Here is a 27,196-nt window from a genome sequence, read left to right on the forward strand (position 1 = left end):
GAATAGACAGAAGCGTTACTCTCCTGTTACTTCTTTTTGAAAGATGATTTCTTTAATTTTCTGGATGCCATAAGTTGTTCTTCCCCCCCCCTTTTTTTTGAGTAAAGCTGCTTTACTTCTGTAGCTTACATTGTACTAAATTGATGGTGAAGAATAGCGTGGTTTAAGAAGATAAATGTCAGGAATGTCTTCTAAAGTAGACATTCAGATTTTTTTGGATTAATGGGAAAGAAGGTCAACAATTGCATGGATTTCCATAAGCTTGAGAAGGAACGGAAAAAAAAACTGTGGTGCTAGTGATTATTAAAACATTGTGAATTCGTTTCAGGATACTGTACTGGGGTTTAATATTTCTTCTGTTGTGAAAGAATGACTCAGTAAGGGCTACCAGTTTGTACAGATGATGGGAGATAACTCATAGAACAGTTGTATTTTTAAGATAAAAAAGTTATAGCATGCAATAGCTAAATTTCTGGATGGTAGTCTTAATCTTAGTTCTTCTGCCTTATTAAATAGGGCCCTCCAGACTTTCAGCAGCATACACCTGGACCAGTTCCTACCAACTTCTCCCAAGCCCCAAGGCTACCAATCCAGGACCAGTGGAGAGGGCCACCACCGCCACCACCACCGCTTCCTCCTCCACCTCCTCAGGAAAGGGATCCTTTCTTCATAGCAGGTAAGCATTTCCATCTCCTTAAACATATAAAATCCAATTTTTGTAAAATAGCTATGCATTTTAAGCATGTATCATAACTACATGAAGTGTTTGGAAGAACCTGAAGGCTGGAAGATCCTATTTGATGTAGCCAGACTAAAAGATGACAAAAATTCCACTTGTCTGGTATCTTTTTACCTTTTCTGTGTCCATCTGTAACTACCATCAATCTGGTTGTTTATACATATAGAAAATAAGATTAATATCTACGTGATCGTTGCAGTAAAGTTGTAATTTGTTACATTTTATGTAACTAGTATTCTCTAAACACTTTGGTTTTGACTGGTAACTCTTTAAACTGCCTGGACTATGTGTATACTGTAAAAAAGTGGTTATGGTTAGCTAAAATGATACAGCATAGCAAACAAAACAGATAGTAAGTGCATGTGTATGTGTGTATATATAGATATATGTATATGCCACATATATGTAATATGTGTATATATAATGTAAATGTTACAGATATTTTACACACACGAAATAGGTAAAAATTTGCTAAGTAACTGGTCAGCAAATGGTATCAACATTGTATGAGTTCTTCTGTGGTTTCAACTATAATCCCTGGAATCCTTCATTGATTTCATTAAAGTAGAATTTCTGAAAGGTTTTGCTAACTCCAGCAAAGCACCGGTTGTGCTGGTCTTTCAAGCATCACTTCCTTTTATACACAAGTGGCAGAAGCAGGAGAAACATAACCTTGAGGGTAGCTCTGAAAATGAAAACGTCCCATACAGTTTTGCTTTCTACAAATTTCAGGTTGCTTTTCCAAATCAAAACAAGAGCTTTATGTTTCGAAAGCGTGTTTGCGTCCCAGGGAGGTTGTCATTTAATCACTGACCTGATTCCCTCAGATCCCAGGTTTCCAAGTCATCACTTGTTTGAGCAGCGAAGTCCCCCACCGCCGCCGCCTCCCCCACTTCTGAACAGCGCTCATCCTGTCCCTACCCAAAGCCCGATGCCCTTCAGCCAGCCGGGGCCAGCCTTTAATCAGCAGGGACAACAGCCGGTGTTCCCCAGAGAGCGGCCGGTGCGGCCAAACATGCAGCCTCAAGGTCCCGTGGGGATTCTCCACTTCAACCAGCCGGGTTCTGCAAATCCACGGCCCTTCATGCCCCCGCGGCAGCAGTTCCTGCAGGCACCGGGACAGCCCTTCCTCGCCGCGCACACGCAGCCCAGCATGCAGGTACGGTTCGGCGGCGGGAAGGGACCGTGTGGGCTTGCGTAGGACTGAGGTGGAATTGTTTGAGGTGACACCTATGAGGTGGGTTGACCTGTAACGCTTTTTATTGCTGCGCTGGAAAAAATGATCACCTTTCTCCCCGGTTACCGGCACTAAGGTGTTTCCATAGCCAGCCCGCAGCGGGGCCCTGCCGCCTTCCCGTGCTTTAGCTCCGCAGAGCTGGGGAGAGAGACCCCGGTCCCGGCCACCATCCCGGCCCCGGCCCCGGTGTGAGCGCGGGGCGGGAGCGCCCTCTGCCGCTCGTCTGCCGAGCCCGGCAGGGGGCCGGGGGCCTCCGCGGGGCGGGGGGAAAACTGAACCGCAACTGGAAGCCAGTAAATGTTGTGGATGTGGAGGGATCTGCGTGTTCAGTGGGCTTTGTGTGGTATCTTTTCGCGGAGCCTGTGTTTTGAACGTGGGGAAATCTTGAAGTCTGGTGATGTTAGGGGAAAAAAAAAACAACAAAAAAACCTGAAAAACCACAAAATGACAAAACCAACCCCAAAAAACACAAACCACCAAAACCCAAACAGTTTAAAAATCATTAGAAAACGGGGTAGAGGGCAGGAACTTGCATTTGTCTTTTTCCACTTCAGCTGCTGACTTACACAGGTTTAAGTGTAGAATAACCTTGCACAGCTTCTGTTAGACTGTTTTTTTACTTGGTGTGTTTTTGGTTTAGCCTCATCCAGAGCTGCTTACAGATGTTTTGAGGACTTGGGAGGCCTGGGATACTTTTCAGGAGTTTATTACCTTGAAACTAAAACCAAATAATCTTTCTCTTTGTGTGTAGGGTCCCTTGCATCCTCCATTACAGCCTCAGCCACAACCTCAGCCTCAGCAGCACCATCACCAGCAGCAGCAGCAGCACCATCACCAGCAGCAGCAGCAGCAACACCATCATCACCTCCAAGGACCACCACAGCCCTTGATGCCCATGAACCAACCACAGTTCAGACCTCATATGCAGGCCACACAGCAGCAGCCAAATAACAACAGGATGCAGTGTCAGCCACGACAAGGTCCAATGAAGCCAAGACATGTAAGTACCACGTACATCAACGTTGCCTTGCATCGTTCTGCATGGGTAACAGGCGTGTAAGCACAGGTTTCAAAACTCACTGGCGTGTATTTTCAGTCCTATTTATTCTGTCCTGCTCTGTCACCTTCTTTAACCATTTCTTGCTTCTTTTCTGCCTTTATCATTTTATAATCTACATCCAAAAATAGCATGTGTATCTTTCCCTTTTTCTTTTATCCTCCAGTCTTAAGTGTTTTTCTTGATCTGGGTCCAATAAGAGATGATGCAGTTGCCAAAGAACTGACAATAAAGGGATTTTGGAGGATAGGTTTGCTTAGTAAGATTTTTAAACAGCTGATAGCTTGTGATTGTGTGGGATCCCAGTTCTCTGACACTGTCTTTCAATTTGAAGGTCCCTCTGTATCACTGCTAATAAGCTTTCTGGTTCAGAGAGTGCCACTCATGTCCTGTGTATTTGCTCCAGTGTAGCATATTCTGTTTCTCGGTAGACTGGAGTAAAGCAGTGCTCAAGACAACGTGGCTGTAGTTCAGAATAATTGCTTTGATTAAGAAAATAAATCACACAGTGAAACCAATTGCTGAGAAAGATGTTAAACAAGTGAGATTCAGTTTTGCTTTTAATTAAATAAAAATAAAACCGTTGTTAAAATGTTCTAATTTCTATAATTTTTATTTTTACATTGAAAATATTGTGCCTCTTCAAAAACCCTTTTTTCCCCAAATTTAACTAAATCATGAAAATGTGAAACAGGAAATACTTTGGTTTGTCGTGAAAGTCTACAGGTTTTTTTTTAATTTTCTGCTTTTCAGAGTACACCATCACAAAATATTGTCAAACGTCCAAATCAGCAGCTACAGTCAACTGCTCCAAGAAATAGTAACTTGCGTGAGTTGCCGATAGCACCGTCACATGCTATGGAAATGAGCAACAACAGGCGAACCTCTACTCCAGCTGCTCAAGTCAAACCCATTACCAGCACGATGTCTGCCACCAAGTCTGGAGCTGGTGTTGGAAACTCACAGGGAAGGCCAGAGATGAAAGCTAAAGCAATCACACCAGTGGCCCAAGCAAAATCAGAAGTAAAATCTGAACCAGAGGTAAGGCTTTTTTAAAAAAACAAACAAAAAAAACCCCAACAAAAACATCCCACCTTTTAAAAACTCTTCTAGCTTGACTTGTGAACTGCAAGCACACTTAATATACTATTCACCCAATATTTTTGGTGCCACTTGAGGCCCACCCATCTGAGTTGCACTCTCCTCTTCAATGTGATAGTAAAATGATTCTCCATTAATAAGTGTGGCAGGTTGGCACAGCTGTGGTGAGTCTGTTTTGCAGGAGGAGGAGTTATTTCTCCTATGAAAAGACAGAGGTTGTGTAAAGGTCATCAACGATACAAGCCTCTGAAATACCTACTGTGCTGATTTTTGTCTTCCAGAATTATGATTGGGGGTTTTTTTTCAGGTAATCACTTCTTTCTAAGTCAGCAGACCTCTTCTCTTCTGTTTTCTATGATTCTTTACGGCTCAAAAAAGAGGCTATTTAAGAGAGCTTTCTTCCTCATGCTGTTTTCCTTTTGGCTGCCCAGTCTCCTCTGGGGTCTTGTACACTCATGCAGGAGGTTGCAGCTGTGCTGTCCATGGAGCTTCCTGCTCTCGAAGACGAAAATGCCTCTTTTCTGAAAACTTTTGATGAGAGGGGAAAATAGGAGATGCTCTCAAGTTTTTAATTTTGGAGAAAATGATGCTGTTTGCTCTGCTAGTACTCTGCACAATCAAAAAATGAGACACCAGTGTTCTGGTCTACACTGGATCATGCAGTGTGAACAGATGACCATATTCCTGCACAGATCCTCCTGGAAGCTAGAGAAGGCTCATCATGAGCACTGTTAGTGTGAGAGAGTGGGTAGGATTGCACTGGTGGTGGTGTTAATCCTGAACATCAGGAGGTGCCAGAGGAACACGATGGGTAAATGCACCCTGTACAATTTGAGTGTCAGGTTATTCTGAGCAGAACTGTGTAAATCTTTATAGTTTAGTTGACCATGAATCTTGTCTCAAGGACCAGGCTTTCTTCAACAATTATTGAAAGCTTTAATTGTGATAATACAGTCTTCCCTCTAAGCTGCTCATGATTAGCTTTTCATCTTGGTCTTGAATTAGGGATGGTCATAACTAATTTTCACAAATGAGGCACGAAAGAAACCCGTAGCTAGCAGTGTTTGACCTGCTGTGCACTTGCTTTTCAATGGTAATATAAAAAAATCCTTATTCCAGCTTTTCAGCTTTTAAATTTGATCTTTTTTGAAAAAATGACTGAAGTAATCACCTTCCTCTCAATTCAGTCTCTTGGAATAATCTAAGTCACCGAAAATGCAGTGCCTCTTAGAGAAGCTTCTGTCTTTCGGGATGGTAAGGTAAGTTTTGAAGCAAATTAGCTACAAGGCCTTCCCATCTATCCATCTAAAACATCTTGAAGTTCTTTCATGGTTTAGTCATATTAAACTTATGGCATTAATTTTGAAATATCTCTGGCAATGTTTAGAGAAATGAGTCTTTTTCACTCCTCTTAATTAAATGAATTTAAAAAAACCCACCACAAACACAAAAAACCCCAAACAAAACTGTCACCTTGTTCTCTCCATTTCAAGTTTTAAACATATAACAAACCTGTAGTTATCCAACTAATCTTACTCATGTGAATTCTTGGTTTTACAATAAAGCTTTCTTTTTATTTCTATGTCAAAGCCATCTTTGAAAACAGTTTGATACCTGTTTCATGTAAGTTTTTATAAAACAGCATAAAAATGTTGCCGTGGAAAAAAAATGATGCCTCCTACTGTTTCCTATTATTAACTGTAAAAGTAAAGCCTTTGGAGATACACTTAGCAAGTACTAGGAAAGTACATGCATGTGTGCTTGCACAGAGCCCTTCTCCTTTCAGAGTGGGCTTGAAACAGAGCCTTGTGCTGCAAACAACAGTGTAGTTGCAGTTGTCCCTTTCCAGCTGTGCCGCTGCCGTACTCTTGTTCACTGATGCCATTTATTGGCACTTCTACAAACACGGTTGCTGCACTCGTAATGTTCATTTCCAATCATTTTATCATATTCTTTGCTGTTGATGTAATGTAGGTTATGATGTTTCTCTCCTTAGGCAAATTGTAATGTTTTCAGTCTTTTTTTTGTGTGTGTTTTTTCTGTCATTAGCTAACTTCATCCTGTTCTTTTGCTTTCTGTGAAGATGAGAAAGAGTTAAGTTCCGTCATCTTTTCTAGCTGTACTGCTCATAACTGAATTGGGCAGGTTATTTTGCAAGTGTCTTCAACTGGAAAATTAAGACTTCTCTTTGCATCCTTCTTCCTGAAGAGTCAGTGGCCATATTTATGAATGCCCTATGATTCAGGAAGCACCAAAAAATAGCAATATTGGCTATTAAAGGTTTTCCTCACCTTCAAAATAGATATTTGAAAGATTTGCAACCTGAGTGACTAGAAGATAAAAACTGTATTTCTATTTTACTAATGGTATGCTTGTGTTCTCATTCCTGTGAGGTTGCAAAATACTGTCTTTGAATGCCTTTGTCCATTTAGAATAGCTGTTACTCTCCAGGATTTAAACTTGCATATCCTCAGTCTGAAAAATCGTTTTGTCAGTGAAATTGGGAAGTATGAATGATGACTGTGGGCCTAATTCTGCTCATGTTGAGGTCAGTTTAGGATAAGAGGAATTAAGGCAATATTAAACATTTTTAGTTTAAAGGAGGTAGAAAGGTCATGATTTTCTTCTCTTTAGAAGAAGTGGATATTGGAACTCAGAACAGGAGAGAAATTAGTAGAGCACTGCATGAGCATATGTGTACTGATACTACTACTTATATTGTAGTTAATATCTCTGATGTACTGAAAGAAAACCTTCACATTCCATTCTCCAAATCCAACGAATTTTGAAGTTGGATTCTTTGATTTTATGTTGCAGTCTCTTTTTTTTTTTTAATAAGGCTTGCAACATGGAAAATAGTTGCTACTTTAAGTTATTAGAGCAAACATATCTAAATCTTCTCATCTTTTTGGAAATTAACTACCTGATGCAGAAATGAAATTGTCTAAATTTGAGTTTTCTCCAGTGTAAATAGGTTTGATTTCTGAATTTTGGTAGTGGTGCTTCCAGTCTTGTGCTAAGATTCTTCTTATCGCAGTCTTTTTCTAGTTGGAAGATTGCAAGAGGTCAGTGTCCTTCAGAGTACCTTGTGACCTTGTTCTTAATTCTTGTCCTGTTTGTCCAAGATGTACAGCACTTGTGTTTCGTAGGGTGACTCATACCTTCCTGGGGTTCAGGAGCTGATGTCATCACTCATGTGAAATGTATGATGTGTATGTAGGTGTCTTTGTTTAGATGTTTTGTGGTTTTGAACACAGGCAGCTAAATGATGTAATTTGTGTCTGGCCTTACCTTTTATGAAGAGTTGACATGAATTTTTGGACAAATGATTCTAGCCCCTTGTTTCTACTGTTGCAACTGGAAAAAGTAAAAGATAAACCTGCTGAATAGGTTTGTGTATTTGCCACAGATCAAACCATTTTGTTTGCTCTGGCCTTGCACGCATTCTGCTGAGGGACACAAGTGAGCCTGTTTGTGTGATTCCTCTTTTGACACTTGATAGGAAGGCAGAACATTTGTAGTATCCATTTCTTATGACTTTGCATTTAATTCTATTAACTAGTAATAAAACCCACAGACCTTTAAAAAGGTGTGCTTTTAATAATAAATAAATAAAAATCACTATATGAGAAGCAAGCTACTGATACTAGGACTTAAATTACAGTAGAAAACTTAATCCCTTTTTCTGGAGCATGTCTTTGCTGTCTTTTCCTCAATCAACAGTGCCATGCTAAGTTCTCCTGGAGAATGATGTGGGACACCTGCCTCTGTTACTGCTGCTCTTCAGTTAGACTCGTAAGAGCCGTCTGTAACATTTTCTTGTGTCCCTTTTCTTTAAAGCCTCTTTGGACCCTAAGGCAGGATAAAACCTGTAGCTAAGGCTTGGTCTTCCCTTCAAACTACAATGAAATACCTTGTTTTCAAGAACTGTTCAAAGACATATGATAATCTCCACTTCAAACAAACAAAACCACCCCCAAAAAAACCTGAACAACAAAAAAACCCAAACAAAAACAACCTGCCACAAAACCTAACAAACTCTGCTCCCACCAAACTAAGGGAACTGCTTCATGTCTCTGACCTTGTACTCTGTAAAAGGAGGATCTGTATACAATACACCATTTCTTCATGTCGTGGAGTTTTCTACAGAAAGAACTGAATTGTCAAGGGTTTGTCTAGGAAAAAGGCTGCTTCAAGTTCTGCTTCTTCACTTACAGATAATGTTGGTTTTGGCAGGAAACTTTCAAACACGACCTATGGACTTTGATATCTTTAAAGGTTCTTTCTCACACTGGCTTGGGTTTTTTGGTTTTGGTTTGTGTGTGTGTGTGTGTCCATTCCTCACCCCCCTCCTGGTTTTTTGGTTTGTTGGTTTTTTTTGGCAGTGCTACTGCTTGTTGAAGTCTGTACTGGGCTTATTAAACTAATGGAATGAAAATAATTAGCAATAGGCATTGCATACTGTTTCCATCTTGACCTGATATAAGCTATTTATATATACTATAGGTCATATATATGTATATACACACACATACTGTATAGTACAGAATATATAAGCTGCTCTTAAAGCTAAGCAGTAGAAGATTTGACTGCCTTTGTTTTCAACCTAGTGAGGCTTTTGCCCATTCTGAATCTGTACTGTTGTGCAGTGGCACAACTAATTCAAATTAAACCTTTCTCTTAATTCAAATATGTTAGTGATCACAGGATCTTCATGTTGTTTGGTGTTAGTCTAGCTGCAAGTGTATTTTTTTACTGAGAACTTAAGAGTAGCAGCAGCTTGCTTATGAAGATAAGGGATTTAGGTCTACCTGTAGCCCATCAATGGGCTGATCTGCAGTTGTCATATAACCTCAGAGCTCTTGGCTCTTGATTTCAAAGATTACCCTTTAAAAAGGAATTGACTTCATAAGATCCATACTGATTTCCTAAGTATTGAGTTGAGTTCATGAAAGGAAAATTTCAGATTATATTTCAGATCAAGTTGTCTGAAGATTCTACTGAGGATTCATCTAACTTCATGTGTGTTGGTGATACAGTTTTTCAGTTGTCTTCTGTGTTTGATGCTGGTGTAGTTGAAATCAGTGTATCTGTCTACTACATGGATGTATTGGTCAGGGTCCCTCAAGATGTTCATTCCTTGTCTGCTGGCAAGACTCATTTAAATGAGTGCTACAAAGTACAGATCTCTGTGCTGTTATATGTAGCCTTTGAGTTCATGTTTTGTACTTACTAGATCGTGACCTACATCTTCCAAGGCCTTCAGAATTGTTAGATGATAATATGAGCAGGCAAGTGAGATGATAATAAAGGACAGCTGATAGAAGAGCTGGTCTTGTGCAGATACCTTCTGGTATTGACACCCTCAGTTGAACATAAGCAAACAAACAAAAAATACAGTGCTCCTCCAAATGTAAATTTGGTCCTGGATGACTGGCACCCATCAAACCCCTTTAGATGAAATGTAGAATACTCTGATCTAAAGCAAAGCAAGTGAATATACTTTAGGCCTTGTTTAGGCTGGACTTCTAGTGTGCAACATACAGCTATTTCTTAGTCAGTGTGGGAATAATCCCTATCAAAAGATGCTCAAGGAAGAAGCAGTTATATCTGAAGGAAACAAGTATTCAGGATTTGTGCATCTGGAGTTTACGAGTACAAATATGACTCTGCTGGGCTTTTATATCTGTGAACCAACATTATGGTTGAATCTGTTCTGGATTTTTTTTTCCTTGGGTTGAGGAGGATTCTGGGATGTACCAGGAATAAAAAGCTCTTGAACTAAAAAAAACCCCAAACAAAACCAGTGCTCAGCTATTGTTGCACATTTGTGTTGTCTGTGTGCAAAAACCAGCATTTGTGTTGACAAGAGTTTGCACCCACTTACTGCAAGCTACTGGGTTCACAGATTCACAGTTCTTCAGACATGTCTTGGCATTCTTTATACTGTAACTTACCAACATGCAAAGTATTGTTACTTTGAGAGCGTGTTTTTGTTAGGGATGATTAATCTCTCTTGACTAGAATGTTGTGCTTGTTACCATTTGTAAGCATTCTCCACAAGTCTCTAACTTAATATTTCAAATGGTTGAAAAGAAAAAAATAATTAAAAAATATACTTTATATTGTATCACAAAAGCAATTTGAAAGCTTTTCCAGGATTACTAGACTCTGCATTTCCTTGACTCTTGTCCATTTTTATACAGCTTTTCACGAGAACCAGTTGTGACAAAGTTGGCAAATCTTTAGAAAGGTTATTTCATGCTGGGTAATACTTTCAGAAGGGCCCAGGGCTGGAATATTAAAGGCATTCTCTGTATACTATTAATATTCCAACACTGCATTTGGCAACATTTTGATTCTGAAGAGAGTGCACGAGTTCAAGGTCAGAGAGATTGACTTGTGCTGTTCATTATAACCAATTATTGTGTGACAAATGAGTTTGAGATCAGGCTGAAAATTCTGTGAGAAAAATCAATAGTTCTAATCAGGGCCTTTCAGGTCATTTACCACCCTACCTTTTGTTACTGTGTCAGAAAAGAGCAAGATAAAACCTGTGTGACAGTGGGTTGCCTCCGTATTGTTACTTTCCATTTGAAACATATTTTGATATCATGAATTATATTAATAGTTTAATTGGTTTTAGAAACTTCTAAATGAGTTCTATTTTATAAAAGTTCCTTTTTTTTTTTAGTATTCTTATAAGATTTCTCAAATGGTATTATAGTTCTTTTATTTATTTATTTTTTTTTCTGTCTAGGAAGTAGTATATCTAACTCCTAAACCAGACTTGAGCTGTTTATCTATAATGAATAGCAAATAAACCTTACCAGCAGATATACTCCACTAATAGCCTTAGTTTGGTGTTGAGGATAATTAAAAAAACTCTTCAGAGACTTACAGCTTTATGACATCTGAAATGACAATTTAATGTTTTGACCAAGCTGGGCATTTGTTGAGAATTTTGTAAATTCATTTGTATTTTCCTTTGTAGTATCCAGACGAAGATGAAGAAACCAGATTGTATCGTTTGAAGATAGAAGAGCAGAAGCGTCTAAGAGAAGAAATTCTGAAACAAAAGGAGCTGAGACGGCAGCAGCAGGCTGGTGCTAGGAAAAGAGAATTGCTTGAAAGACTCGCGCAGCAGCAGCAGCAACAACAACCTTCTACGCAACAGTCCTACATGCAGCAGGAGGACGACTCCTCGGAGTTCCCCACCAATGGCAGCCCTTACATACCCCACTCTGGCTTACAGACCAGGCATAACGTGAAAAACAGACTCCTTGTTAAAAAGCAAGATATGGTAGTTCCAAATATCCAACCCAAACCCACAGATTTCCCACAGGTTGGGGTGAATATGCAGTATCAAGGACAGCAGATGAAGCCGGTGAAGCAGCTGAGGCAGACTAGAACAGTACCTCCGAGTCAGCCTCAGGCACAGCAGAAAGTATTACACACCAAACCTGCTGCAGCATCGCTGCCTGTGACACAGACTGCTCGAGTGGCTTCGGTACAAGCAAGGCCCCAGGAACTGAAACCTGGCGTGAAAAGAACTGTCATGCAGCGGACAAACAGTGGTAGTGGAGATGTGCCCCATGTCGGCAGCAAAGTCAGGGTGATTAAGTTGTCAGGAGGGGTAAGTTTCCAAGGTTCATCTCGTGTGTGTGTGTTGTCATGCTTTGTTTTTGTGTGTTTCATTCTGTGTAATCCCAAAATAAAAAATGGACCTAGCCTGATGAGGGAAATAGTAGGTTTAGCAGACCTAATAGTCCATAGTTTGTATTTTCAGAACTGTAATTTATTAGCAGTTATTCAGAAATTAGTATTTCCTGCAATGTTTTACTGCCAGGCAGTTACCACTGAAATCATACTGAAATAATACTCCTTTTTTTTTTTTTTTTTTTTTTTTTTTTCCTAAGTTTTAAATTGTAACTTGAGTCTGAAAGACTCTTCAACTGAGCTCCTTTTGCTTAGCATTGATAAGTCTGATAATTCGTCAGAGAAAAGGATTTGGATGGCTGTTATTAAGGATCTGTTAAAAAGCTAGGCTCTGCTTATTTGGTAGTTGAAGCCACCTAATTTAGTTTTATGGAGAAGCTGGTGTTAGCGTGGTTTCTGTACTCAAGGGAAGATTGTTTTTATTTTCCTGGGAAGTGTGCTGTGAAACTAACTTAAGCAGTGTATTGGAGGGGAATGTTTTCTGTTAGAGGCTGGGTTGTTACCGTTTCATTTCTGCATCTAAATGAGATTTCCTTATCTTTTGATGAGGGGTCTATTATCTGCAGAGTGTCCCCTGAGCACCAGTGTTGTGGAGGACTCGCAGTGCTGGTCTTAAATATGCACACAGCCATCAAGATCTGGGGCTTTGGTTAGAAAGTATCTTGACCAAATTTCTTCTGTCTTAATGAAAAGACAAATTAATTTGTTAAGGCTTTAAAGCAGCTGAGATGAGGGGATGTAGCGAGATCATGTTGTCAGGGTGAAATCTGTCCTCGGGTTTGTGCTGAGGAGGGAAGAGGGATGGATGTGATACGGTTTAATGGCGTGGTACATTGGAGGTGGTTTTTTGGAAAGATGCTTCTTAAATTATTCAGAGCATTAATTAGGGAAGCTTGCAGGACTGCTGTAACCTGTAATGAAGTAAACAGTGTGTTCACAGGGACTGAACAAGGCCTTGGAGACTGAGCTTTACTGTAGGAATGGGGAGGAAGTAAAAATGGCAAAATCTTAACTACTTTTATAAATGTTTTTCTGCAGCTCATAAAACTTAAATACACTTAAAACTGTCAACTGCATAATGACCGTGTGGTCTTTCAAAATATTAACATAAAGATGTTATTGACTACATAGAGCTGACAATAACCTGATTTGGAGGGTGGTTAATTCCTCAGGCATGGTACCTTAAGTACAGGAGAATAAAATACAAGAAGTTGAAAGAAATTCATTTTGTTAGGCTAAAAATATTTATATATAAATAAGTCTGCAGGAACCTCAGTGGCAAGAGGTATGACAGGTTTGTTATTCATGAATAATTGAATAAAGCAGTCATGCACAACTTATTTTATTATGTGGTGAAACAAAACAGTGGCAGTCACCACTGTATACAGGCCTCATAACAAATGGTTATCAGTGCCCACAGTAGTATTCACAATGAAATGTTTTTTATCGTGATGCTCTATTTCAGAAAACTATAAATGATTTAAAACTATAAATGATTTGTTTTGGATAAGTCTCATGGTAAGCAAGAGCAATTAGCTTCGTTAAATGGATGTTTAACTGCTTCTTCATTGTATACAGAAGCAGATTTGCTCTGTTCTTCTTAACTTCTAGATACTGAGGTTTTATCAAGATGAAACAGGTTATTTACCTGTAGCCTTTGTTACTTTTTTCATATTGCCATGGATATTTTAAGTTTTCCTTCCAACTGTGGAAGAAAAAAAGGCAGCAATGCAATTAGCTGTTTAACACTCATCGACATAGTTGGTTAATTTTTAATCAGTTAGTGACAGGCTGAATCTATGACTTTGTTTCTTTGACCACACAAGGAAAAATTAAAAATTGAGTAGCAGGGAGGCCAATCTTGTCTGTTTTGACAGAATTTTAAAGAAGAATTAAAAGCTGCTTGGATTCTGAATACTATAAAGATCACAGATCACATTTAGTTTCCACTTCTAGTGTTTAGTCCTGCCACATGCTTTATTTTTTTCACAACTTTTGCCTCAACTCTAAATATAAAGCAAAAGCCAAATCTCATTTTTCCTATTCATTCTCTTTAGCATGTAATTGTGCCTCCTCTAATTCCCTGCCCTTGGGCGAAGGGATGGCTGGTATCTCTTATCTGTACGCCCTGATTTGATGCTGCAGTTAAGCAGCCCTGCCGTTCCTCTCAATCTAATCACTTGTACCCTTTTTCCTTCCCAGAGCTCTTTTGTGCGGAGGTGTTTTGAATACCCATGTACGAGTGAGATGCCTTGCGATTAGACACAATGCACGGTCCTTTTCGAAGCGCTCTCGATTCGTGTTGGTAAAGATTTGGAAAGTCCCTTCCCTTTCAGCCTGCCAGCCATGGTGCAACACGATAGTAGAGCTGTCAGTGGAAGTAGCTGATTGAGGCCAGACCCATACTAACTCTATCTAGAGCAAATTGACCTGAAACAGGAGCTGGTAGCAAGGACTGTTCTAGATTGAGTAGGGCCATCTGTAGAACAGGATTCAATGGTGTTGCGTTGCGGGTGATCTCTTTTAACAGTTAAGGAGATGTACTTGGTGTATTGGTGAGATTTACAGTGTACAAATATTGTCAGAAGAGAATGGTTTCTTCTCTTGAGGGCAGTATCTTTCCCAGTCTAAGCTTTGAGTATGTTTGTATTACTAGACACTGCAGTACTACAGAGGATCTCTGACCTCCAGGTAGAAGTATCCCTTGTTACTTAAGGTAAAATGGCCTTGTGTCTGCTTCCACAATATTCTCTCTTGAGAGAATTTTGCTTTTTAAGTATTTTTACAGAATTGTATTAATTACTAATTAAATTCCAAGAAATATTTTAATTTATCCACTTGTTCTAATGCATAAGATACCTCAATTTATGGCTTCTTATACTTAAAGAAAAGGGAAGTAGAAAATTACTCAGCACTTCCTGTGTGTCAGACTAAGTCTGCATATGAAGGGGACATATATTAGGTACCAGCATTAGATTTTGCTGATGCTTTTTAAAACAAATTCCCTTCCTCTCCAATACTGATATGCCCATTCCTTTCTAATACTCTTGTAATTTATGCAGGAATGGCAGTACAGTGAATAGTTTTCAATTGTAATTACTCCTTTAAATGTTATGTTCCTGGAAAATGAGGCAGTGCTTAGTGTTTAGCAAATTAATTTTGAAGTTTGGGTTTGGTTGTTGGTTTTTGGTGTTTTGGTTTGGTTTTTTCATGGAGGCCCAAAGGTCTTTTGCTGGATCTGGTCTGCTTTATAGTTTGTGTGACATGTCTTCATGGCTGAGTATTCATACTAGTATATTTTACTAAGAAAACATCTGAGATTTGCCTGGCTTGGTGAGGAGCCCAAAGTCACTCCTAAAGGTACACATAAGAATAAATTCAGTGAGGTTGTAAAATACTGTTTGTTGAGAAGAAACACTCTAATAAATCACTTAAGGACGTGATCATAAAATTATAGAAAATAAGAGTGAAGGGACCATAGAAATAATCTATTTTATCTTGAAGGGGGAATGAATCCTGTAGCATTCCTGACAGATTTGACTGACGTTTTCCTGAGATCCCATTATTGGAGATTTCTTTGGCCATCTATTCCAGTGTCTGACTTGTGCATTTAGGAGAATTTTCGTAGTGACCAAACCACATTTTCTTGCTGCAATTTTGAATCTGTGACTAATTGTATTATACTTAGAGACATAGGAAAGAATGTATATCCCTTTTCGTGGCTGTCTCTCCCTTTAAAGATCTCTTACGTGTTTCTGAGCACTTGCATCCTTCACTCCCTCCGGATAGGGCATGTTTTCTAACACACCTTGGCTGTTTGTGGTGGTCTCCTCTGCACTCTCTGTGATCAGTCTGTCGGTAAATAGTTCCACTACCAAGTGCAACTGAATTACTTAAGTCAATTTATTAGAAGTGTCTGTAGCCCAGGAAGAACAGGTTTGTATGAGCTACAACCTTAAATATCTTAAGATCTTATGAAATATGTGCTGAATATGTTTTTTCATTTAGTTGGAGGTTCTGTGGGAAATTGTAGTATCTTAAAATCTCTGTATCATTCAGTCATCTTATGTTGTTGTTGGGTGATTTCTCTCTAGCCAGAAAATAGCCTGCCATGCTCAAAGAGAAGTGTATCTATCCCAAGAGCCTGAAAATGCTGGTTCTTACGCTGCACCAAGAACTCACCAATCTCTGTCTCTGTGGAAAGCTGCACAATGAGATTTTTTCATAAATACATACATATATATATATGTAAAAATACATAAAAATATCAGTGTTCCCTGTTGCATTAGAAGCAGTACCTTATTAGTGATCATAATTCCTGAAAACCTGTGACTATGCTTCATTTGAAAAGCTTGCAGAAAGATTTGGCAAGTTTTTTGGGGGTTTTTTTGTTTGAAAAGCCTGTCACAAAAAACGTCCTCGGATTGTAACAAGAAAAAGAGAACTGGAATGAAAGATAGGCAATTTTATTCATATTTAGAGTAACTGAGAAGTGTAAGAGATTAATATGGAGTTCTAAATATGGAAAAAGATACTGATTGAGATTATTATTGTTTGATAATGTAACCATATCAATCAACTTTGCTTAATGTTTGTACTTGTTTCTGCCTGCGTGTATATGTTCAAGTGTAATTAAAATATTTTACTTGAAAGCTCTATAGCGCCTTTCATCTAAATATGTCAGGAATCACAAACACTAAAGTTTTTGGCATTTGCATGACAAGTTCTTGAGGGAGCCCTTCACCCAGCTCTGCAGTGCTACCAGCTATGAGAAACAACACAGGAACTTGCTGTGTACCATACTATGACTTTTTAAGAAGCAGGGGAAAGGCATTGTGTTTTATTTGTATCCCACTATTTGAGGGAGGTGTGGATAATATCCGTACTCTGTCAGCAGCAGAGTGAAGGAGCTGCAGAAACTCTGATATCTGAATGCCCAGATACTGTTTGTCGTTTACAGGGTGTCAAAATGGGCAAGACCTTTGAAGCAGTAGTAACGTAAATGCTGTTGAAAAAGGACTCTGCCTACCACAACCTGCAAGATTTCACTCTGGAAGTATTTCACAAATGGTCACCAATTTCTTAATTCCACATCAGGGGAAGGAAAAAAAAAAATATTAAAAAATCAGGGAGCCCTGTGGTATCCAGATTATTAAAAAGGCATAGTATTTTATATGAAACATTTGGAAATGAACAATAAACCCTGTCCTCCCAGACCTCCAATGAGGATGGTGCCTATAAAGAGAGAATATTTCATGGCTTGGGGGTAGTGAGGCGGGCCGTGCTGTACTGTTTGGGGCATATTTAGTTCCTGAGAAAATGAAATATAAGGGCACATGTGGACACACTTAGCAACTAGAGAGACTGACAACCAAACTAGATGGTTTTTATGGGTTTCTAATAAAATCCTTGACAGGGGAAAGAGATACCTACCTAAATTGAATTTAACTTTCCTGTGGATATCTCGGAACTAAAGTGCAATAAAGCATTTCCTGTTGTAGACTGCAGAACAGGTTTCTTCTTTTCCTCAGGAGACTTTTAAATTGTATGTTGAAAAAGAGTGCTGCTTCCTCCTGAACACCCTGAAAGCAAGGTGTTTGGTGTTGCTTGTCGCTCTCCAGTCTCAAAGGAGAGTTTTTCTGTCATCATTAGGTGTTATAGTGAAAAATTCATATTGATACGATGTTGGTGTTACAGAGTATCTGGTAGCCCTGTTTCCTGATAGGAAATGACTAAAGGCAACCGTAACACCGTTAAAGTACATGACAAAGAGAAAGAGCTGGTTTTCAAATGAAAACTGAGTGCAGTATCTTAATTGTGGGGGGGAAACATGCAGATTTGTCCAGTTTAAATTGAATGTTTCGAGAAGTCACAAATGCCTTTGTTAAACAGTGTTTCAGATTTGACCAGATGGAACAGACCTTCGGTACGGAGGTGTGGCTCTGAGTCGGGAGAACCGTAATGCCCTACGTGGTTGGAGAGGGAGGTACGTGGGTTGTCCTTGTCAAGACTGTAGGGCCACACAGCAGAGGGATTCACCTTGCCATTAGTTTTAAACTTCCAGGAACATGAACTAGAAAAAGCAGACATGACACAAGAAGAGAAGCTGCAGTTGTAGTAATTTCTGATATCCAGTACTGGCTTTCTGTGCCATAGCTGGTGTCCAGCTGAGAAGTGCTCCTTCAGGAGCTTGGGGCCATCAGAACTTTTGAATCGCTGATATTTTCCAACAGGAGCCTCTTCTCTTGGTGGTTTCTCTGCGTGTCCAGTATTCACTAAAATTCTCAGTACAATAAATTATCCCAGAGACTGGCAGCTGAAAGGGGAACCAAGAAACTTTGCTCAAAAGCATGTTTGTTGACATCTACATTATGTATTTTGCAAGCGGCAATGTGAAAATGAAGGTACTTCTGAAAGTATTCTACACATCCAGTCCAGAATCTTGATTTTGCTGTAGCTTTGACACAGGATTTATGTTTTTTTCATAATGAACTGATGGGTGGTTGTGCTGGAAAAACATGTCCTTGTGATTTGACATCTGATCAGCTGTGTTTCTGTCACTCCTGTAACAGTGTAGCACCAGTATGACTCTCTAACATCTCTTTGGCCAGTCCTTCTCCGTGCCTTAGTTCTGCTGTCAGGTAGATCAGCAGATACTTAAGGTAAGAATTCTGTTAGTACATGGGATTAAGTGGAATTAGCCACTGTTTTAAAAAGACATTTTCTTCTTGCTGCCTTGACTTTTCATACACCATTAGGCACAGAAGAGAAGATAGTCGTCACACCGTGGCTCACTGAAGCAGCTTAGCAGTGTCTTTTTATCATAGGAAGGAGACTGTTTCTGCATTTTATTTATTTATTGCTTAGTTTCGGTGTTCTTTTGAGGTAGGTTTGCCCCATGTAAAAGTTCTAGGCTGGGAAAAATAACCCATAATTCACTGGCCAGCACCAGAAGTGGGGTTTTTTGAGGAGTTTTTTTTATTTGTTTGTATGGGGTTGGGTTTTTTTTTTGTTTTGTTTTGAGGGTTTTTTGTTTGGGTCTTTTTTCCCCCCTTCCTGGTGTGAACAGGGAATTCTTTGGTTGTTCTTCCACTGCTGTAGTGTGATGTAGCTTATTTCTGTGTGTACTTTGAGTCAAAAGTAGACCATTAGTATGTCTTAAACTAGTCGTTAATCATGAGTTATATATTGATAGTGTGTTCTAGCCTGGCTGAGAGCAGGAAGGTTTTTTAAGTACTGCTATTCTTGAATTTTTTTATTTTTTTTTAAAGACTTTTAAAGGTCTTAGAAGGCCTTAAAAAAAAGGTCTCCAGGTGTTTCTCGTTGGCATTTGACAGATTGAAAATAGATCATCAGCTGTTCAGAAACAGTGCTCGGTCATGTCACTTGGTTGTGGGATATTTGGCAAGTGATTAGGCTTTTTATTCCCAAGTCCCCAGTCTGTCAACTGTCTGTATCAAAGTGGTGAAGCATTTGGAGCACAAGTCAAAGAGAAATAGCTAATTATTAGGGATTTGCCTTTAATATGCATTTCTGATAATTGTAGTGAGGAATCACTCAGATGATAGTCTGTCTTGCTCTACATAGTTTTTGCCTTACTGTTTTTTTCTCTGTTACATGAGGATCACAGTTGTCTGTGTAGATGTCTGTCTTCTTTTACTGTAGTCAGTCACAGTATGAGTAAAATACAAGATTACATATGAAAACGTATATGGCTATTGAATAGTAATTTGTCTTGTCCTTGAAGTGAAAATTAATTTAATAACCTAAAGGTTGTTTTTTTCCCTCCTCTTAACTACTGTGATACTGTAGAGGTACTCATTTCTAGAAATATTAAACTGATAACAGATGAGGGTTTTCTCCTTTCTTAAAGGAAATGAGTTAAGAGAGCTTTTTGGTTTGAGATTTCCCTGCAAGATTTAAGCCTTCATCGTGCTACAGAGAATTTGAGTTACAGTGCAACTAGGAAAAGACGAAAACATTTTGCTTCTCCGTGTTATTTTTGCGCAAATCAACCAGAGTTTATTTCCTTTAAGTGCTTTATCCGGCGTATGCATCCCTTTACTATTGGGTGATTTTGAATTAGCTTTATAAAGATTACATGGATAGACACAGCATTGTCGTGGTTAATAGAAACCTGTGCAGTGAGGTCTATGGGCTGCAAGATCACTAACAGTGCTGATGACAGTGAAGTATGGCCTTATCGAAAGGAGAATTCATAAGAGGCTGCCCTGGGACACTGCACCACTGTCCTTCTGTGTATCCTGACAATGTTATCTGTCCTCTCAGTACGGAGTATCAAATGTCTGTCACGAGTACAGAAATTAATTTAATGTCACCTGAAGACATGCAATTAATCTTTTAGAGGTTTTCATAATACCTTTACAGAAAGAGTTGCCAGTTTGGCGGATTTGGATTTTGGGGTTTAGCAGAAGATAAGGAAAATTAATTTTTCATCAGGGTTAATACAAGCTAGCAGGGCCACAAAGGCTGAGAAAAATGGTTTGGGAATTTGTCAAGTGTTGTCACTCTAGAATAATGCTGCTTAATGTCTGATAGGTATAATCAAGAGTTGAGATTTCTATAGAGAGGGATTAATCAATTTGCTCACTACAGAATGCAAGTTGGTGATACCATTCCTTCATGGGGTTTAAGAATGAAAATAAGATTTGATCTGTCAAATTGCAGGCAGCTCTGACAGTATCAATAGGCATTTTTATCAGTACATTTTAAGGCATTTGTTATAAATAAATTTGTCCTGCTAATGTTGGTGGCAAATAAACTTCATCTTCATTGTAAAACTGTCTTAGTGATTATGATAGAGTAGAGAGCTTCAGCTTGCTAAATTCAAGCAGTCCTTCATAAAATTTTGCTTTTAGAATTTGTGATCTCCTATTGGACAGAATGGTCTTTGTCAAAACACAACACTGACTATATATATGTATAGTGAGAGTCTCGCTACTGAAAAACAGACTCAGTAAGTATCGAGGTTCTAAAATTCGTGCCCATCGAATGGCATAATTTCTCTTTTTGTTAGTCCAATTTCAGATCAAACTGTGCAGACTCACAGTAGAAGTTTGAAAACCATTCACCATGTAGATCAAATCCTTTTGCCTCCATCTTTTGAGTTTCCTTTAATTACAGACAGTATTTGAAATTAACTTGTCGTTTTGGCACCACTAACAGTCTTGCAGTACTTGAAATTTGAAAGATAGTTTTTCTACTTTCCCCTGATCAGAACTCCTATCACTTTAAAAAAGGTGTTTTCATTACTTCAGATTTAACTAAATAATAGTAAAGTTTCATTCCAAGTGAATTCCTTTTTGGCTATATTTGAGGAAGGCAGACCTTTTCTAAAACTTGAAAATTCAGAGCTTGAAGGTCAGAATGAATTGTAATATAGAAATTAGGCAGTAGACAATAACAGAAAAATATTCTTCATTTATTGGTTTGCAAATAAAGAATGGAAATTCACTTTTCTGGAGAGGACTTCTGAGGAAATTTGCAGTATAAAATCAGAGCTTGTGTCAATCAATATCAGGCCTCTGTGGTGGAGGGAGGAGTATTCTACCTTGTTTCAGCACTTTGTGCATCAAACTGTATGAGGCAGGCCACAACGATTAATAGATGCATCTCTGAAAAATTCAATACTGCCCTGTACATCCCAAAATACTATAGAAAAAATTGAATAAAAATATATTTTGCCAAGAGAAGACTTAAAATTTTAATACCTCCTTCTGTTGCTACATGTTGAAATTTGAGGAAGGGATTGATTGTAAGCTAATGAAAAATTAACAATACAGAAATTGTCTTTAGGAAAAGCAAAAGCTGATTTTAAATGAGCTAGGACTAAGACACTTTAAGTAGAAAGGATCCTAACAGTTTAGCTTCTGTGATTTACCTGTCATTTTGGGTAGCTTCTTCAGTTCACTTACCTGCTTGCCTGGAGCTTTGCTGTGTGTTTTGATTTACCTTCTGGGTGCCACCTTATTGTATACCTTAAGAGTGAAAATCAGCAGTCAATGTATGTACAGCCATCCTTACAGTCATACATCTTCTTCTTCAAATGTGCTCATGTGACCTGTAAGTAATGTTCTGAGGTTTATAGCTTTAAGTCCAGATGTTAAAAGCATTTTGTGGGTGTTTTGTTGATTTTGTTCTTCATTGATGTGTCTGAAGAAGCCACTAATTGTCTTGCATAGAGGAAGTTTAAAGGATGATGTTGGTGGCTCATCTAATTTGCCACTCAGTACTGCTACGTAGGTTGTTCATTTTGACTTGGACAGAGCTTGTCCTTGCACTGTCATGTCTTTAGCCAGTGGAAAAGGAATTGGTGCTAAAATTATCTGAGGCTTTGTTGTTTTGCTTGTTAGGCACATAATGGCCTAAGAGTCACACTCGGTTTTAATTTTCTTAAGAAAACCATCAAATCTTGTCTTCAGTTGAAGGCAGGGCTGCCCATAATGGGAAACAACGTACTGCTGACTTGCAGAAAGCACTGTTAGTCCTTGAGCACCAAGTCGCTCACTCACGGACCTCTCTTGAGAAGTAGTGCTGCAGGTTCATTTCTACTTCCCCTCTTCAAGTCATCTCAAACAGCAGTAGATGTTCAGAGCAGTATTATAAAGGAGTTTGATCCAGTTGCCCTTTCTTCCTTGTTGAAGGAACAAGCAGACCTTGCTCCTTCCCCTTTTCTTGCCCAATGGACTTCCTTTTTTTTTTTGTGTAGATTTTCTAATTTCTGAAATGTATTAATTCACTAAATTGTTCCTACTTTTTCAGACTTTTGCAGGAGCATCATGCTAGCACTGAAATCCAAAGGTGGCATTTGAGACCCCAGCAGGGAACAAACCCCATCAAATTTTTCATCATTGTGAACCTATGTTGTGTGCTTAGGCCTTTGACTCTATTATAGTTGTGTCTTTAGTTTATACAGTTTTATTTGGTGATAATTTGGCTTGGTAGTTAAATATTGGGTGGTTGTTGGCCATCCCAGCCTTTTATGAGAAGTGATTGTTTGCTTTTGAAGTTTCAGTAATGAGCATTCTTGGTGTGTTTTGTACCTGAGGGCTTCACTGAGATGCTCTTCCTATGTGCTGAGATTGCTTTTTCGTTTGGAAACAAATGGTTGCAAATATTTATGGTTGTTTTTCACAGCAGGCAGCTAGCAGAGATTAGATTTTTAACTCCCAATTCTTGAGTTTAAATTCCTCCTGGAATTTTTTTGTTCCTCTTAGTTTCATCATCTTCCAGCTGCTGTAGGGTTGAATAAAAGAAATTATCTGATCAGGGCATAGGGCTTATGGTGATGCTGATATTGGAACTAATACTAAAAATGAGGAGGATTTAATGCTGGTTTCCTGGCAAGGTTTTGTTTGCGTGCATACATTTGGGTTTTTCAGAAGAGGAGGAGAGCTGTTGCTTTTATATTTTTGAGCAGCAATTGAAGAGAGAGACTCTAAAGGGAAAACTTTATCATTTCTCACTAGTTACTGCTCTCCAAGCCTTATATACAAAATTTTCTATGAAGCCACAGAGCCATTCAGTTTAGCAGAGACAAAAACATATTTGATTAGAAGTGGAAAAACCAGATATAGTTTCCCATTGCTTTCTTGCTTTGGACACTGGATGGAAGCCCTTAAGTGGGAAGAGCTTCAAGATTTTTTCCCTATGACAAATTATCCTTTTGAGGGGAAGGTGGTGCAAGGGGATGATGAAGATGATTTGGGATTTAAATTGTCTGGGACTGAAGTAGTTGAGTTCTTGAGAAGCTGTTGCCTGCATATACTTGAGATTTCAGAGGACTTGATTTAAGGTCGTGAATTCTGCACTAGTGAACTTGCTAACATGAAACTATCCTCAATATCACCTGTACCACACTACTGATCTTCAAAGATCGTGAAGACACTTAGTAACCTGTCCTCAGTAGGTGTTTCTTTTGCTGTTGTGTAATCCCAACAGAGATTAAACGATTTATACTCTCAGTCAAGATAATCTTGGACCATAAACCTATTCCTTCTGCAGCCTTGTATTTTGTCTCCTTATCCACAAGAAGCCTGAAGCCTTGTGATTCGTGACATATTACAGATGCAAAAGGAGTTGTGAATATTTAAGGAAAGGGAGAAAAACCTATGTAAATAAAGTTGCTGTCACAATTATTTCTTTTAAATTCAGATACGCCTTCTATTTGAGAGCTTTTGCAGGGTGACCAGAGGTGGGTTAGGGGCTTTGACAAAGCCTTCCATGTACAGATACAATGTTCACTGGTCTTTGAGATCTAAAGTTGGAGTCCAGTTAAGGTCTGGCTGCTGCTGTTCAAACCATGCAGTGATACAATGTGCTTTATAGATGCAAAAGTACCTGACTGATTGTTGGGCTCTGCTATCACTTGCTCCATGGGATGTTTTTCAGGGACTGAGCTGATCTGGATAGCAGGACACAAATTCAAGGATCACCTTTCTGTTTGTAGAAAAACCTGAACTGTTTGGGTAGAGGCAGTGGAAGGGAATAATTTCTCTCTCGGTGCTCACAGCTTATGCTTTTACTGTGCTTCATTGCACTGAGAGGTGTAGTGGAAAGAGCTATGTTGGCTGAGAGAGGGACTGAGGTGATGTTTCATTGTACTTGTGATTATAAATATCTGCAATAAAAGCTTTCTAAAACAAACAAACAAAAACCTTGGGGAAGAACTGTTCCAAGTATGGACAGGACAGTGTTTGAGGAAGCAGAGTGCTTAAAATGCTGCTGGTATCGAAGTTCAGAATAAATACTAGTTTTTAACTAAAGAGAGATGGGAGTTTTAAAGATGAGCAGGGTATTTGCCTGGTTCTGCCAGCCTTCACTGGAGTTCTTTTACTCCTCCTCCTGCAACATATATGTCTCTCTTTAAAAAAAAAAAAAGAAAAAAAAAGAAAAAAAGTGTTTGTAATAAAAAATAATGCACACCATAGTTGACATGTAACCCTGGAAGAAAGAATGATTTGGAAAGAGAAGTGAAAATACCTTGCTTCTTTGTATATGAAGAAAAACATTATTGAACGTGGTAATTACAATAAAGTCTGAACAAAGTAAACTGTTCTTCAGATACTATGGATTTATTTTAGGCTGAAGCAGAATTTCCAGGCTGAGCCCTTGCGCACGCCTGCCTCGGCCACCGGTTTGCTGTAGCAGGCAAACTGCCGAGCGTTCTCCGTGAGCTGGATGTGGCAGGAGGTTGCTCAGGGCGAGGGTTTGCAGTGCCTGGACACTGAGCCGCCTGTTGTGTTGTTGATTTCAGCAGGGGGGAGAGGATGCTGGCTTTTTTCACCCAGAGGGCCAACCCCAGCGGCCTCAACAACCCCCGGAGCCGAAACAGCAGCCAGTGCGGAAGGTCACATTGACAAAGGGAATGCAACAGCAGCAGCACCAACAGCAGCAGCAGGCACAGATCCATTCAGCAGCTCCTCAAGGAGTCAAAAACATCCAGGGAATCCATCAACCTAAAAAGGTGATTTTTTTAGATGCATATTGCTGCTAGAAGTTTTACTGTCTAGCTGTGTTGCTCTATTAATAATTAGCATTCTGTTTGTCAATTGCTAGCGCAGGGCTGCATGACCCAGGAGATGCATAATTGCATATAAAGCTTTTAATCTAGAGAGGCCTGTTTTGTACCCAGCACAGACTGGAGATGCCTGCAGGTTGTTTCATCTGCTGACATTCTGGCCAGCACGGTACTCCCTGGGGTAAATGCATGCGTCCCAAGATAGCTACTGAAGGAGATGGTATCCAACATGCTTTTTGGCTTTAAAACCCCAGAGTTGCTCTGAAGTTGTGCTTAAACTTTTATTCTGGCTGTTTCCTGCCTACGTGGGAGGACAGTGACTGTTTCAGGATGCTCTTTGGTCGATCCTCAAAGTTGGTATCTCTCAAAATACTTGGTGATCTTGTAACTGGATTTTCACTGGGAGGAGGCAGGGAGAAGATTCAGGTGGCACTGGCATGTGCCTTCTCTGTACTTGCAAGCTGGCACACTCCCTAAAAACAGCTGGTATTTTGGCTTTTAATTTACATCTTGGTTTTGAACTGTTGGCCATAATCTTCCTGCTTCACGTAGGGATAAAGTTTCCTTGTGTGATGCAAAAGTGTATGAAAAGTCGCTACCCTCTGGGCTTTTCAAGTAGGAATTGAGGAACTATGTTGAGTGTTCACTCAATGTTAAGTGTTAACTCTGTTTAATGTTTGTTACCTTGTTTCATTATTATTTTTCCTCTTTCCAGTTGTTCAGCCTTTAATTTACAATAATTCAATCCACACATTTTCTGTTCCAGAGTATACTGTGGTGCCAGATCCTACAGGATTTGGGGGAAAGGAACTTAGAAAAAAATATTTTAAAGTTGTTTGTTATATGCAAAGTACTCCATCCTGGTAACAGCCCGAGAGTTGGCAGTAGTAGGGTCTGGAGGCACTTGAAGCAGTTTTTTGGTCTTGTTGGTACATTGAATTTACCTATGAGTTGAGAAAAGAGGAAGTTGAAAAGAGAAAAGAGATGAGAAAAGGGAGAGGGATCACTGATTGGGGTTTTTTTTGACCAGACTCAAAATATGGCAGCTGAACACATGCTGCTAACGTGAGCAGTGTTGAAAACTAGGTTATATGTTTGGTCTGAGACCCTCCATTGCTTGGTTGATCTGTGCTAACACTGAGGCTTTTAGCCTCAGTACTGTGTGTGTATATATATATTTAAACAATATATAAATTGCTATCCTTCTAAAAGAGGTTTGTATAAGCAGTGGATTAATATGTTAATAAGTGGCCTTTCAAATCAGTGAACAGCAACAAGCTATGTTAAGTCAATGCGTACTTTAATCAAGTCTTTAAGTAAATCGCCAACTTTTGTATTGTCTGTCAAATGCAGCGAGCAGAAGCACTAGGTAAGTAAATCAAAATACTGTTATTTTTGTCGTTGGCAGGTCATTATGCACGGGAGAGGCAGAGGAGTAGCAGGCCAGATGGGCCGAGGACGCTTGATGCCAAATAAACAGAACCTGCGAGTGGTGGAGTGCAAACCTCAGCCCTGTATTGTGTCAGTTGAAGGGCTTTCTTCATCAACTACTGATGTCCAACTGAAAAACCTGCTGATGTCAGTGGGACCCATTCAGGTAGGTCAACCTCGGTTTATCATTTTTGTGCCAAAAGGCTTTCATTCCAGAAAGCTCAATTAATTCCCTGACACTAAATACAATGTGTGTTTATTGGTAATTTATGTTTGAAGGCACCCCCACCCACACACGCTACACCTGGTAGCAGAGACAAGCATGTGATGATATTGCGGCACGGGAGGATTTTGCCAACCATCACATTCCTG

At 39.3% G+C, this 27,196-nt stretch overlaps 1 protein-coding gene across 1 annotated transcript in view; it reads left to right on the top strand.

The window, feature by feature from the left end:
• Window positions 1-516: 516 nt before the first annotated feature.
• The window catches only part of RBM33 (RNA binding motif protein 33), a gene marked incomplete at its 5' end in the record, with an annotated part of 39,310 nt that continues 12,630 nt past the window's right edge, over window positions 517-27,196 (top strand). Inside the window, 7 exons of the mRNA XM_029087291.1 lie at window positions 517-676; window positions 1,567-1,898; window positions 2,728-2,976; window positions 3,787-4,074; window positions 11,129-11,770; window positions 25,130-25,339; window positions 26,802-26,990. Coding sequence (XP_028943124.1) covers window positions 517-676; window positions 1,567-1,898; window positions 2,728-2,976; window positions 3,787-4,074; window positions 11,129-11,770; window positions 25,130-25,339; window positions 26,802-26,990 — 2,070 coding nt within the window. The remainder of the gene's footprint in view (window positions 677-1,566; window positions 1,899-2,727; window positions 2,977-3,786; window positions 4,075-11,128; window positions 11,771-25,129; window positions 25,340-26,801; window positions 26,991-27,196) is intronic.

This window comes from Antrostomus carolinensis, unplaced genomic scaffold (genome assembly GCF_000700745.2).
Source record: "Antrostomus carolinensis isolate BGI_N321 unplaced genomic scaffold, ASM70074v2 scaffold22570, whole genome shotgun sequence".
In the NCBI taxonomy this organism is placed as follows: Eukaryota; Metazoa; Chordata; class Aves; order Caprimulgiformes; family Caprimulgidae; genus Antrostomus; species Antrostomus carolinensis.